The 16138-nt window shown below is 37.9% G+C and overlaps 1 protein-coding gene across 10 annotated transcripts in view; it reads right to left on the reverse strand.

Moving 5' to 3' along the window:
* The window catches only part of ncam1b (neural cell adhesion molecule 1b), a 159028-nt gene that overhangs the window by 76222 nt on the left and 66668 nt on the right, over window positions 1–16138 (reverse strand). For 5 of the 10 annotated variants that reach the window (XM_079822624.1, XM_079822623.1, XM_079822621.1 and 2 more), the window contains exons 3-9: window positions 13696–13905; window positions 11981–12124; window positions 11598–11735; window positions 6221–6338; window positions 3466–3626; window positions 2685–2827; window positions 2484–2507 (exon numbers count right to left, since the gene is read on the reverse strand). In XM_079822624.1, the coding sequence (XP_079678750.1) occupies window positions 2484–2507; window positions 2685–2827; window positions 3466–3626; window positions 6221–6338; window positions 11598–11735; window positions 11981–12124; window positions 13696–13905 (938 nt within the window). The remainder of the gene's footprint in view (window positions 1–2483; window positions 2508–2684; window positions 2828–3465; window positions 3627–6220; window positions 6339–11597; window positions 11736–11980; window positions 12125–13695; window positions 13906–16138) is intronic. The other 5 variants (XM_079822619.1, XM_079822627.1, XM_079822626.1 and 2 more) reach the window with 1 other exon arrangement.

The raw sequence follows: 16138 nt of genomic DNA on the forward strand, positions 1-16138 counted from the left end.
TCAAGAAATTTTCAGAAAATATTAGGCTACTCTTGTAGCCTACAGAAGATTTAGCTACGTCTCTATGTAATAATAATGCTCTCTACTACTAATAATAATAATAATTATGCCTAGATGGTTGTAAAGAGATTATTTTCTGATTCATATATAATTTTTTATATTCCTACATTTATTTGTTGCACTTTTTTTGTACAGTTATATTGTAAAACTAAAATACCTTTTTCAGTTTGCGGTGTTAGATTTGTGGCTCCATTTGAAGTTATTTTTCGCTTAAGAAAAATAAATAATATTACTGTCAAATGCATGTCAGATAATAAAATACTGTAATAAATACAGTAGTTCACTGTATGTATTTGTTCATGTTTTATTAAGGGATAAGTCTGAAGCACACCATAAAATAATTCTAGCAATTCATACAGGGCTACACCTGGGTATCGGATCAGTACTCAGTATCGGCTGATACCCTGAGCCCAGGTATCGGAATCGGTATCGGTATCGGGAAAAGGGTATCGGAACATCTCTAGCCAAAAGCAAATAGAACCCATAATAATCACTGACGCAGTCTACCCTGGATACAGTATACAGATGCCCGTTCAGTTTCTGAGATACTCCATGCACTTGAGTCTGTCGACAAAAGGACAACTGGAGGAGTTAAAGAACGTTCGCTTTGACGTGTCCAGCTTAAACAGCTCATTTGCGTTTCTGGACAGACTTAACAAGAATCCAAGCGGCAGAAACAAGTGGATGGTTTATTGTAATACCGTCCTGAATTGCATCAGAGGATTATATGTTTGTTCGGAGCATTTGACTGCAGATAGTTTTGTACACGAGGCACAGTGTAATGGAGAGCTCGCAAATATACTTTAGTTGACAGATGAAGCAGCCAAATGTATTGAACCCGACAGGAGCTGCAAACCATAAGTAAATGATTTCATATTGCTTTATATGGATAATGTTTTCAAAACACAAACAAATAGATCATTTCAGAAAGAGGGTGTTTTTATTTTTGGCAAAAAACTTTATTAAAAGGCACAATATGTAAGATTTTTGGATTAAAATATCCAAAAACCACAAGAACAATGTTATATATTTTGTTGACTTGTGCGTTTCCAAGAATATTTAAATCCAGAAAAATAAGCTTTTTTTAACAAGAACACAGACCTTGTCCGTGCAATGACATCATACCCGCTTTACCCTCGATTTGCAGTTTTATTTTGTAGAAACCATGGAAACACTAAAGACGCTTTAATATATCATGTGTTCCATTAGACAGGTGAGCAACTGTTTGGACACATTCATCAACAGAAAACACAGTAAGTCTGATTGTTTAAATCTGGTTTTCTTGATTTGCAGCAAGTACCATGTATTACCATGTCTAATATCGATCTATCTTACCACAGTGTGCAACAAGGGTCTCATAGTAGCCGCTGAGCGAATGCACATAGTAGCATTATAACATGCTTTCAACACACTCAAATGTATCCAATATGATAACAGCGCTGCATTACCCCACATACACATGAGCGGAAGCGGAAGCAGCGTCTACGTTATAATAAAAGCTCCACTGCTCTCAAGTCGCGTTTGTCTCTCATTAGCAATCGCTCCAGCGGCCTCGTTCCGCTCCAACAGCTTTCAGCCCCACCCTGCTTCATACTACAGTAATGTTAATAAATCTTTAATATATTCGCTCATCCATGAATATGATTTCTGCCCGAGTCCCGTTGGATTCTTTTCCACGGGCTGTAGAGGTGAAGACAACAACTCCCATGATTCCACAAAATCAAGGCGCCATCAAGCTACGTCTTTGTTTTGAATAAAAGACCTAGTGGTGAAAATTACATATTGTGCCTTTAACATTATAAGTGAACCTCAAGGAATATATTAAAATAACTAAAAGAAAAAACATGTCATGACCCCTTTAACAATACTATATATTTGAAATATATTTATAATGAACCTTTTCTCCACAACTTTTGGATTTATTATTCACTGAGCCCATTGCAATGAATTCTGGTAATGCCTTTTCTGCAAAAGCAGAACTGCTGTGCTGCCTTAGAATCAGGTTAAATCAAGGTATATTAGGCAGCAGCACAATTCATTTACCTGGCGTTTGGAACAGCCTTAGCGTCAGGAGCGGGCCTATGGTGCCAGAAAAGCACAAAGCCACAAAGCAGCCTCTGTAAGGCAGCGCACTAGGTTGTGGAACAGAGCAAATGTAAGGCAATTTTTAGAGCTCATCCATCATCACTTTTCCTGTCAGGAACCGTTGCAATAGTATTGCAATTTCACCACCATGCACATCTTTTGCACATATCAACAACTGCAGATAGTATCATGACTTGAAGAACTTCAGGAAATCGAAACACCAGATGGTCGATTAGCAAACGTCTCAATGCAGACAACATCAGAGCCATTTTTGGAAAAATTGGAATTAAGAAACATCTAAGTGGCTCGTTACTATACCTGACCTTCTGATCTCATACCTGATAAATCCTCTTTTGGTGCTCCTGCAGACAAAAAGAATTGTATGCATGAAACAGCCAGAGGCAGGTGCACCACGACTCCATCATTGAACTAGCTGCTGCCTGTCTGTGTGTTCGACCGTGATGAACATGCTACACTTCTAGCCCCTGGTCCCTCTTCTAACCAGTGAGGAGAGCCCATGCCTGCGCGTTTGGTGTTACCTGCTCTCCCTCTGTGAAGATCCGGGTGCCGAAGCTCCAGATAATGGTGGGCGTGGGGTCTCCGGTGGCCTCGCACGTTAACGTGACCCGTTCGTCCATTTCTGTGGTAGACTGGCTTTCCAAATATGTGATTTTGGGTTGCACTGAGAGGACAAATTTTAAAAGGTTGGATGACTACAGATTCGTTTATTCAGTCTAATGTTGAAAAACCTATATGACTTTCTTTGTGAAACACAAAAGATTTTTTTGCAGGATGATAATTCAAAAATTGGCGTGTGAAGACATGTCAGGCCAAATTTGAAGTCAATGATAAAAACGGTTTTCATGTCTCTTGCAAATTATTTTGCTTATTTTTGGATGGATGCAATTTAAGACCAATTTATTTCAGTCTTGACTTCAAAAGTCTTGGAATATGATCATACGCCTACTACTAAAGTGAATTTTTGTCATTTTTAGACTTCTCTATTCGCTTTCTTTGTATGAAGGATATAAATATCTCCCTTGTGTTCCACAGAAGAACGTTTATTTCATTTTCATTTAAAATGTACTTCATGTTTAATGGAAACAATCTCTTTAAAAATACCTTTCACAGAAGAAAGAAAACAGTCAGTGGACTATTTCTTATGGTATTTCTTAAAACAACATAGTCATGCAACAACACTTTTTTTCTCTGCAGAATAAAACTGAACTCTTTTTTTTGTCACTGCTGAATTTTCAACATTGACAAAGTGCTGTCAAATCTCTAGACTCCTGTGAGACTCCATCTCTCATGGATTCTTACCAAAGACTTTAAGGCTAAGTTCTTGTTCGCTCTTCCCAGCTTTGTTCAAAGCAATGCATGTGTAATCTCCCTCGTCCAGCTTTGTCACAGATAGTATTGTCATCTCTGAGCCGTCTTCATTGAAGTTGTATTTATCCCCGCTCTCCAGTAGATTGTTGTTCCTGAGAAGAAAATAAGTGCTAACTTATTGAAACAATAGAGCAATGTGGAGGAAAAATCTGAATATTTTTCCCTTCAAAGAGCCTATTCTGTTAGGCATGCAAAATTAAGAATTATTATCAATAGTAATAATAATAAATGTATTATTATTATTATTATTATTATTATTATTATACCCTGGGACGAAAACCAATGGATGACCAAATTCTATTTAGATCCTGCTATGTCAAAAATAAACACACACACATATATATACACACATATACACATATGCATACATACATACCATACATATAAGGGCTGTCAAAAATTTAACGCAGCATCTGTTTTTTTGTCATCCTTTGACTAGCATTACATTATATGATCCCACTCTTATTCATGCAATTGCTTTTAAACCATTCAAGCGTGACAAGACAAAAGAGAACGCGCCGTTTGTGAATGTCCTGTCTATGTGACACACACACACACGCACAGAAAGGTGCGCGCCAGTATCACGTACAAAGACAGCGTGCCAGAATTGGGTTCTCTTTCACGTTTGAACAAACAATAATTATGAATAACACACAGATTTATGCCAAAATGCCCGTATTGTCACGTATTCTCATAAGAGCAGTCTTAAATGAGTTAAATAGCATCTTAAATGAACTTAAAGAATTGTGAAAAAACCGTCATGTTCGGCAGCGGCAGATCTTAAAGTGACAGCAGCCTAATAAACCAGTTGCTGTGATGTCTGTCATTAAAGTTAATCAAAGAACAAAGGAAAGAGAGAAAATTTTAGCTTTAATAAGGATTAATATTTAATTTATAATTTATGAAGTTAAGACTGTTAAAGGAAAACTCCACTTTTTTTGAAACTATATAGCTCATTTTACAAGTTCCCTAGAGTTAAATAGTTGAGTTTTACCGTTTTTGAATCCATTCAGCCGATCTTTGTATCTAGCGGTAGCACTTTTAGCATAGCTTAGCATACATCATTGATTCTGATCAGCCCATTAGCATCTCATTCAAAAAATGACCAAAGACACTTTCAATATTATTCCTATTTAAAACTTGACTCTTTTACAGTTACATTGTGTGCTAAGACCAACTGAAAATTAAAAGTCTACACCTATATGGCTAGGAACTACTTTCTCATTCCTGTGTAATAGTCACAGATCTTCGTGGCAGTACCATGGCTGCAGCAGCGCAATGATATTACAGCGCCTGAAAGTAGCCCCCAGCTAGGTAACTTTCAATGTGACCGGCACTAAGTTCGTGTAGTTGCAGAGAAAGTTTCAGGCTTGCAGCCAACAAATTGTGTTGTGGATTTACCTGTGTGATTAGCCATGGTTCTGTGTGTTGTAAAGGACTGTGATAGTAAGTTGAAGGTTTATACTACCACCATGTTTCACAGAATACCAACGAATCATTGCGCCGCTGCAGCCATGGTACGGCCGCGAAGATCCGCGACTATTACGCAGGAATGAGAAAGTAGTTCCTAGCCATATAGGTGTAGAAAATCGCAACTTTTCATTTTCAGTTTGTCTTAGTACACAATGTAACTGTAGAAAAGTCAAGTTTTAAATAGGAAAAATATTGAAAGTGTCTTTGGTCATTTTTTTGAATGAGATGCTAATGGACTGTTTAGAATCAATGATGTATGCTAAGCTATGCTAAAACTGCTACCGCCAGATACAAAGATCGGGTGAATGGATTCAAAAACGGTAAAACTCAACTATTTAACTCTAGGGGACTTGCAAAATGAGCCTATTTTCCAAAAAAGTGGAGTTTTCCTTTAACTGTTTGATAACGTTATTCAATTTCTGTATATTGATATGAAGGCCTCAGGTAAATATGACATTTATTATAATGGATTATGTGAAGATTGTTTCAAGTTCACAAACTAGGCTTTAAAAAATAGTCATTCAGCATTACAATATTATTGAAAGCTATCATTAATGTTTTGAAAAAAAATAGAGACCTCAGTAATTAATAATTTGTTACACTTATGTAGCGCTTTTCTAGGCATTCAAAGCGCTTTACATAGAGGATGGGGGGGGGGGTCAAATGAATAAAGAAACTCGGAAACACTGTTAGCCAACCTCTTTCAGCTGAATGTCTTTTATTCTACTTCTATTTGCCCCTCTATTAGTTGTCTTTGTGTGGACGCTCTTGAATTCATTGGATTCTTGACCATAGTGGTGATCCTTTGATTTAAGGTCAAACAGGTAATAAATATACCATAACCCTTGTCAGAGAAGAGGACCCGAGTTATTCTGAGCCAAATAAACACCTCCTTCACCCCATCCCCCCCAGCACGACCGAACAAAAGATCCTTGAGGCGTGCTGTATCATCCCGAGGGATTTGTGTCTCACGTCCTCTCCTCCATGAGCAGAGAGCGTGCACACACCCGCTGGGAACACAGCGATGGCTGAGGAGAGACTCATACTTTAAAAGTACTAATGGTGTGCTTCACTTTTCCATGTCATCCAAAGTTCTTCATTTATTCAGAGGCCTTTTCATCTTGCTTTAAACTCGTAATCCACAAAAAGTGGTGCAGCAAAACCAGTGCTTTGTTTCTCCTGGGGTGATTTGGAGGAAGAACATGGGGCTTACCTCACCCAGGTCACCATCGGCTCAGGAAATCCGTCAGCATCACAGGCCAGCAGGGTTGAGAAGCCCATGTCAGCGGTGGCATTCGTTTCTGCTTGACGGATTCTTATAGTGGGCAGGACTGAGCAGAAAAAAAATTGCAGGTTGGATATGTGGAGCCGAATAAAACTCAAATCTTAAACACTACATAACAATTTTTATTCTACTTAAAATAGAACACATATACATTTTCAAATCATTTCTGCCTTAAGGCAACATTGTACCATTCTCAAAAAAAAGATGTATTCCTACAAAATAAGTTTTTTTTTCATGTTTTTGTAAGGGGTAAAAACTAAACTGGTAAAACTCATTTGTGACTCTTGTTGTTCATGTTCAAAAAACCTACATAAAAAATAAGTATTTTCTTTTTATATATAATCATTTTCACAAAATCAATTTAATGAAATATTAAAGGAACAATTAATCAGAAATCAAGTTTTACATATACGCGTGCTGCCTTCAGGAACAACCGTACCACTGCAAGACAAGAAATTAGCACTTTACAGAAACCTCCTTTGGAATACTAATACTAATATGTGCATAATGGGGACAAAAAAGAAAGAAAAAATATGTAATGTGCAACTTTGACTACGTTATGGTACAATGTTGCCTCAAGCCTCAATATGTACATTTTCATATATTTTCAATTATGCATATCATATAGCAGGGCTGTACGTTAACTTTTTTTGCACATAGCACTGGTGCTACAGAGGAAAGTTTTGTTTTGTAGCACAGGTCAAACTATTGTAGCACATGTATAAAACGTCTGTTACCATGTCTGAAAAATGCAAAACAATGCTACAAAATACAAAACAGTTATTATAATATTTTACAGAAAAACCAATCATTAGAAAGGTCTAAGGTTTTATTATAAAATATTAAATTATAATAAAAAAAAATTTTTGTTGCCTCGGGCTTGGCGTGCTCAGTTGGGGACACTAAATTTTTCAAATAAACATCGAAATAAATCTAAATAATAAACTAAATTAACCATTTAAACTAAATTACTGATCGAATTATTGATCTAAAGCCCACACTGTCGCTGTGTGATGGTTGAGATGGGCTGATGACATCAGCGTTTTTTCCGTAGTGGCTATGCGGCTGAATAAAATTATGCTGCATTATTTTCCTGTTTAACACTGTAAAGCTGGTTTGAAACAATCTACTTTGTGAAAAGCGCTATATAAATAAAGTTGACTTGACTTGACTTTATGTCTTAATTTTTGTCAGGAAACCATATGCATCCAATGAGAGAGAAAAAGTAGTACTGTACACTTCTCTACACTGCAAATCACTTTACAGAATATAATATAAAATGTAAGAATATAATATAATTTCTGCCTCATTCTGTGATATGAAGCACATCTGATCTCAAAAGTAGGTTATTTCAAGCACTCGATTAAATGTTCTCTTTTGTAAACGCTTCTCATTACAAGTTTGGAAAGATGTTTGGCACATGTTGCCTTTGGCTTTTTGCAGCGTTGGCCTGGTTTCACACTCAACTTGATTCTATCGAACCCTGGTGCATTTGCGTTCATCTTACATCATCACAAACGTGCACGGCGCATGATAGAAAACAGACCGTGGTAAATATATTGTGTTTTTTATTAATTTGGTGCTGAGTGAACGACACTTAGGTTTACTGTCCGTGCATAACATGAAGTTGGCTTTCTGCTGCTTGCAAACTGACTCTTTAGAGGAAACATTGGATAGCAATTCGCTGCCCTGATTGCACAAATACACTGTAGGCTCACTCTGGGTCATATCTAAGGTAAATCATCAACGCTATCATCCCTTACATGTGTTTTATTGAGTGCACTCATTCAATCCCACAATGCACCGCAATAATTCGTGTACAGCCGATGTACACACAACAGCTGTCTGACTTCACGCACTCGTTTTCATTTACTCCTTCAAGTCAACTGTATTAGTGGACTAACATAGGGAATAGTGAATGAGGGTTTAGGAGGCGATTTCAGATTCAGCCATAGACTAATTTGTGGCGGTGCGCTACAGATTCAACACCGGCCGCAACATATTGCGTGTCGTTATTAATAAAAAAAATTTAATGCTGTTTAAACACGCAGTATATTCGCATAGCTGCATTTCCTTTCCCTGCTCTCCCTCCGTCTCTCTGTCATTCACGCGTCTCTCTCACGTACACACACACACACACACACACACAGTGCGTTCCATTCGACCGTAAGTCATGCTTCCAGGCTCTGTCTCGCACTCTCAGTCTGCCCAAGTAAATTGCCAAATCTGCTTTTGATATGAACCAAAGTCTAAGCTTTAAATTTTTTTAAAGGTTTTAATACGAAATTTAAACAATAAATAGCGTTTTGGCGCTAATATGGCATAACAGATAAAGCCAGAGCCGTTGAAAAACAGAGTTGCGACATGCTTTCATCTCCCGGCGGCGCGCGCGGTCACGTGGTTCATGAGCTCCCAATAGTTCTAAACAAACCAGCGCTGTGTCAATACAATTGAATGGCTTAAGCGGATAGACAACAGCTTCACTATACTTGCAGCAATTTTTGGTAAACAGTACAGCATAGTGTGCATTGATTATTATGTTAACAATATTTACAGTATCATTTTATTATGGAGAGTGATGGAGATGCAACATTGTTAACATTAATGTTAATGTTTTTCTAGTATTAACTCTCAGGTATTGCTTACTAATTGGTCTCACACATACTCATTGGTGGTCAAATGTGACCATACACCGTAACTATTTTTCAATTAAAAAATGTTTCTATATTTTAGTTTAATAATATTTATTGAATATTTTGAGGAGATCTTTTGGTACTAAATACTATTTGTGCAATAATTATGGTCCATTAATGACCACTTAATATACTTATCCTATTTATATTACAATAGTGTAGTATTTAAGGTTAAAATAGAGAATAACAATTCAAAAAGACAAATTAGAGTCATTTTGTGGCTAGAAAAATAATAATTTACATTTGTAGTGCCTGTATGGCTCTTTCATAAATATACATGTATCTAGCCTAGTTGCTCAAAGGAGTATTGCAGATCATAACTGATTACTTATTTGTTAGGTTTTGCATTTTTATAAATATTTATACATGATCAAACACTAGATTTCTTTAAAAGTGAAATTTTAAAACACAAGTAAATATAATAACTCAAGAAAAGTTAAAAATAGTGCTAAAAAGGCAAACTTATTTTTCCTTATATGTACAGTAGGCTATATACATAAGAATTGATACTAAATCAAGATCGAAATCATAGAACATAGAACAACACACCATGCGATCATGCGATTTCATAAATCTCAATCCAAATCGTGATTTCAGTTTAATTTCAGTCAACCGTGCAGCCCTAGATAACCTCAAACAAGCACAAAACAAATTCTCACCTCACACAAACGAGCTCTGTCTCGCATGCTAAACTGTATCGTACGCGTTGCTACTGGGTTAAATGTATTCATCGCACAGACCGATTTTTTTTTTGTAGCACGTGCAACATATAATGATGTCGCACTGTACAGCCCTGCATATAGGGTTATTCAAAATACACGTTTACTCTTTAATGTGGATCATATCTTGATTTCATGAAAGACAGCAACACTGTTCAAAGGTTCACTTTGATCCCATTCACAAAGAGAATATGGCACTGCAGCACATCTAATACCTGCTGACAAAGGAATCAAATTGGCAGCCAATGGATAATATAACCAATTTATGCTAGTAAATATTTGTTCCTCCTCTCTTGACAAAAAGGGACTCATAAATTAAGTGCTGCATTTCGTTGCTGTGGCCTCCACTGTGGTCGCTCAAGCAGGACTAAACAATAACATCATAACCCACTAAGGAGTCAAATTAGACTCGTACAAGGAAACAACAAACAGAAATGCAGACATAAGAGGTGAAACTATATTACCGGGTTTACCGCAGGAAGGAAAAAGAAATCAAAAGGAGATGAAAAAAAAATGTGGAGCAGCTTGAACACAGCTACTTCAAAAACCGTCTGATCCTCAACACAAAACACTGTGCTTTATACTCAAACCTCAACACCAACACAGCTGCCGATCAAATACGTAGCTCAATATTGTGATATCTTGTTTAGCTAATCAAAAGAGCCAGATAGCGCTATGCTAAGCTAGTAGGCAAAGCTGTTGGCTTGCAAAACTGAAAAGACAAAGAGAGTGAAATATCTGCTGTAATCTAATTTAACGAGTAAGCCGCTATTTAAAAATACCTTTAGTGATTTTTCATGAGGATAAAAACAAAATAGTTGAAGAATAAAAACACTAAAACGTACATTATATACAGTGCCCTCCACAAATCTGCATTGTTTTATCCTTTTGATCTTTCATTGAAAAAATTCACATAATTCTAACCTTTTATTGAAGTAAAACAATTGAAAGTGGAGGGAAACTCACATTATGAAATGTTTTTCTCCAATGCATGTTGGCCACAATTTTTGGCACAATTAATTGCACCTACATCACCGCATGCTGTTTGGGAGGGTTTCAAGAAAAATCCTCCTCGCCCATCCAAAAAACAAACTCCAGCATATTCAGTTGTCAGACACGACTGGATCTAGTTCTGTGGTCAGATGAAACAGAAAAAAAAGAGCTTTTTGGCAGCAAACCCACCAGATAGGTTTGGAGCAAACAGGGATAAAAAGTACCCCATGCCCACGGTTAAATATACAGCTGGATCTTTAATGTTGTGGGCCTATTTTTTTTTGCTGGAGTCCTGGACTTCTTGTTCCGATATGGATTCTAGCAAATACCAACAGATAAAAAAAATCTAAATCTGACGGCCTCTACTAGAAATCGTATAACGGGTCATGGTTGGATCTTCCATCAGGACAATGATCCAAAACAAACATCAAAATCAACACAAAAATGTGTCAGTGAGCACAAAATGAAGCTTCTGCCATGGCCGTCCCAGTCCCCTGACCTGAACACTATAGGAAATGAGTGGGGTGAACTGAAGAGAATCTGAAGGATCTGGAGAGATTCTGTATGAAGGAATGGTCTCTGATCTCTTGTCATGTGTTCTCCAAACTCATCAGACATTATAGAAGAAGACTCAGAGCTGTTATCTTGGCAAAAGGAGGTTCCAATAATTGTGGCCAGAGAAGAACATTGAGTTTCCCCCCACTTTCAATTGTTTTACTTCAATGAAAGGTTAGAATTTTGTGATTTTTTTTAATGAAAGCTCAAAAGGATAAACAGTGCAGATTTATTTTCACAGCCGCCTTTGCTCATATAGTGGAGGGTACTGTAAGTCATCTGAGACAAGTTGAAAATGTCCAAACCCAGAGCACTACAGGTACAGTAAGGTGAATAAGAGCTCACCGTTAACAACCACTTTAATGCTGCGGAAGTCAACCTCTCCACGGGCTTTAATGCGACCCTCACAAGTGTACATCCCCTCGTCTGTCTTCCTGATCCCTCGGATTTCGAGATGGTTGTTATTCAGAGTCCTGAAACGGACTGTAGAGCAGAACAAGGGTGAAATCATTTCTTGCCGGTTTGAACAGATGTCTCAGAAATTGCATATTAAAATCACATGGATTAATAAAGTGCCACATTTCTGAGAAAGAAGCATTAGGCTGCACTAATGATCTCATCAATATATTAATGAACACAAACAGTGAGAGGTAAGCAAAATAAATCAGCCTTCTTATGGAATGCATCTTTTTTTACATTTTAAGTGGAAGATAACCCCTTTGACTTACCATCTTTTTCGAACTGGATCTTTGCACCTTTGTATTTCCAGAGGACAGTGGGTGGGGGCGAGCTTGTGACGTCACACACAATAATGGCATTGTCCCCTTCAGTGAACTCTTGAGGTGATGGGACATTTGTAAAGGTGATTTTTTCTAGAGGAAAAAGGCGTTCGGCAACAACATCAATTTATCATGCAATGATTCATTTCGTATTGTTATATTCAAGACGACAGCTCAGAACAGTCCACTGAATACTGCTACATTTAAAGGATTTGTTGTGGAGCGAGGGGAACTCAAAAATACATACACATCAATATAGTGCTGAAAATGTTTGTAAATGTTCGGTTTTAATTACTATTTTACATTATTATTTATGAATGTAACAATAAAATGTGACTTATTTTCTGGAAAATACGGCAAGCAGAAACGAATTTAAAGGGGTCATAAATTGAGAAATCTACTTTTCATTCAGCCTTTGATATATAAAAGTTCATCGTAATTTAAGAATATCCTGTAAGTTTCGGAGCTGAAAACGTCCTTGTTAGTAAAAAAAAAAAAGAAGCTTTCATTGACACCAGGCCCAGCAAACTCTCGATCTCAGATTATGCCAACCCTTGACGTCATCGTGTGATGAAACGCCGCCTCAACAGTATGCCTGATTCTGTAGCCCCGCCCACCGACTCGTGGAGCTAAACTGATCGCGCTACAGAGCAATAAACATGTCGAGGATAGCAAGATATTGCGTTGTGCCTGGTTGTGGAAGAACACAGTCGCTGCATAAGCTTCCTTCAGATTCTAATATTGGAAATGTGTGGTTGAACTTTATTTTTAATGAATATCCCAGCTCACGTGGGGAAGACATTGCATGTTTGTTCCTTCATTTGACCACGGATTCGTTTGTAAACAAGAAACTGGATTTGCAGACAGGATGAGATTACATGAATGAATGAAGCAACACACTAATGTGAGTACAAATGTTTTTTATATGTGATAGTATTGCATTGTTACAGATCGTTTGAGATCTATTGATTATGTGTACTCGCAAAGCCCAAGGTCCCGGGGCTATGTGTTTTCCAGACGGGCTACCAATATGTATCATCTTAAATAGTGAAATAACATTCCTTTCTTGATGTGCGTTGTTCACTCTCTTGACTTGATATTTGAAGGAAAAATACAATCGTGGAAGTTGATCATGCAGTCTGCAACGTACTTGGCTTGTGTGTGAGTGTGATGCACGGTTCGCGGTTATATCCACCGATTGGGCGGGCCAAGTAATATAAATATAACATTCCAATTAATCACGGGTGGATGAGAGATAAATCATTGTGTTTGTTTGATAAAGACATTTTGCGAGCCCTGTGGGCGATTCATTCCGGTTGTCGTTTTCCCACACGCTTTCAAAACAATCCCTCACGTGTACTCACGGGGGAGCCGAAGCTCATTAAATATGCAAAGCTTATCCAATCATAGCAGTGGGCGTTTACTTCCAAGTCTTCAGTGCGCACGCCCATAAAAACAGAGCGTTCCAGGAGAGAGCCTCAAAACCAGGGCAGAAAATAGCCGATTACTTATTCATTATGATGTTTTTGAATGTAAAAACCACGCAAACGTGATAAGTTGACCTCAGATAACAGTATAAAAAGCCAGTTCATGACCCCTCTAAATCTTTTATATATTTATATATTCTGTCAGCAGCACAGATGAATCATAAACAGGTATCTTACGGTATATTTTCAGATTGACCGTTGCTTCAGCGTCCAGATCCCCGCTGCTGGCCACACATTTATACGTCCCGGCGTTGTCGACCTTTGCGTTGTAGATGGTGAGAGTGGAAGACGTCTCGTCGTTGCGAATCACGCTGACGTCTTGTTTGCCGGGCTCGATTTTCTCCCCGGTTGGAGCGAACCAGTCGATTTCCTTTGCTCCTCCAATTACTACAACCCAAACCAAATGAACACATCGGCATTCATGGGCTGATCTTGTGTATTAAATGGGTCATCATCATATAAATCACCCTGTCAAAAATAAAGCTGGTTCAACATCCACAGAGCAGAGATGAATCAATCAAAAACGGATCAGGCCTGATGCGATTGAATTATTTGTGTGAATCAGTTGGGATTGTGTGTCGCTGGCACAACAGCTGTCAGAAGGCACAACCTAAAACTTCAACCGATTCTCAGGTTACCAGTCTATTACCCAAATCAGTGGACCGTAGGACACAGCACTGTTGAAGTCTCGAGTGTTGAGCGCAATTATCAGAGCCGCTGTTCCACGCCTTAGGGTCTTCAAATGAAACCCAGGAGAGTATAACCAAGAAAAACGGTTTTCAAAGTGAGATATATGCGCACAAAGGTTTAGCGCATTCCTCTTGTAAGCTTTATTCACATGGGTCTTGTTTATTGGGTCCTCAGTGATATTTGCTGACACAGGACACCATCATTTACATTAAAGTTGAATTCACACTAGTGTACTATTTCAGTAAATGAAAAAAACAAACAAACGTTCATTCAATCTTTTAGGATCAGACATCAGGCCACTAAAATGGGGTTCCAGATTTGTAGACGGTAACTTTGGGAAGAAATATGAACAAGGGACACACATCTTTAAATACTGACAGTAACAATGTCAGCAACAGGCGATAAACAAGTGAACAGATGATGAATATGATGATCCCCTGTCAGTAGACCCCTTTCCTAAAATATAAAAGGCAAATATAATACATAAAACCCCTATTTAAACTGTGTGAGAAAAGTAGTAATGATATGTGATATGGAAACAATATATCTGCAAAAATAATAAATAAAAGACTGTATGGCCTGGTTTCACAGACAGGGCATTTTAGTAGCTTTTATAAACACGCCATAGAAAAAAAACTGGTGTGCATCTTGAGACAAAACAATGGCACTGATGTATTTTAAGAGGCAGTGCAAGTTTCTTTCAGTTTAAACAGCTCACACTTTAGTCTGGGACTAGGCTTAAGCCTTGTCTGGGAAACCAGGGGTATGTTTCTTTTACTCAATAGGCAAAATAAATAAATATTTAGGACAATATTTATTTAGTATTAAGTTTATTTGTTTGGTTTTTGCAACCCACTATCAGTAGAAATCTGTTGAGAAACATTATCCATTCAAATTCAAATTCCACAATAAATATTGTTCCAAAGCCGTTTTACAGAGAATGTTGTCTTAAAAAGCTCCAGTAAACAGAGATAAGACCCCAGATAAGGCAGCAGTGGGCAAGTACAAGCTCCAAAGAAAAATACTTACATTAAAAAAAAAAAAAAGTGTTTGTATTAGTGCTCTCTCTCGCTCTCTTTTTAAAATTCAAATCAAAATACCCCTTTTCCACCAAGGCAGTGCTGGTGCTAGTTCGAGCCAGAGCCTAGTTTCAAATGGGTTCTTTGTCTTTCCACACCCAAAGCACCAGCTCCGAAACAGAAAAAGTGGTTCTTAAGTAGCATCAAAACATTGCTGGTCTAGAAGTAAGAACCGCTTGTGTCAGGGGCTGGGGGCGAAGTTACCTTGATCAACAAGACGAACACAAACTTGTGACTGCCATTTTTGAAATAGCAGCTTCTCCGTCTATATATAAAAAATCACGGTGAGCTGCACGAATGCGTTGGATTTGCGGTGTTTTGATGCCGATGTAGGATCATAAAGCCATATGCATCAATAGTAACGCAACGTTCGCCATTGGTGATGGAAGGCTTGTTCGAGATGCATCGATGCTGTGCAGATCGATCGCCGTATGACATCAAATTAGGTGCGTTTTCAGTGTTTGCATTTCCCGCTGCCTCGCTAGCTTTGCTGAGAAAGATGAGACATGACGTAAGGCCTTGCTCTGTGGTGGCTCTCTAGCATGTGGAACGGCAAACCGGTTCTTAGAAAGCTCATCAGTCGAACCAACTCCGAACTGGCACTAGCACTGGCTCTGAACTAGCACCCGGTGGAAAAGGGATGAAAGAGAGTACCTGCTTAAAATGCAGTTTTCCCACCACAGGATTAAATTACATTTGTCATTTTTTTTACATTAAAATAGAAAGCAGTTCTTTTAAACTGCAATTATATTTCAATGTATTACTATTTTACTGTATTTTTGATTATTTCATTAAAGGCACAAAATAAAGTTACAATGTTATACACTTAGCGAACCATTAGTAGAGATGAT

Source organism: Gobio gobio (assembly GCF_949357685.1).
Source record: "Gobio gobio genome assembly, chromosome: 8".
Lineage (NCBI taxonomy): Eukaryota > Metazoa > Chordata > Actinopteri > Cypriniformes > Gobionidae > Gobio > Gobio gobio.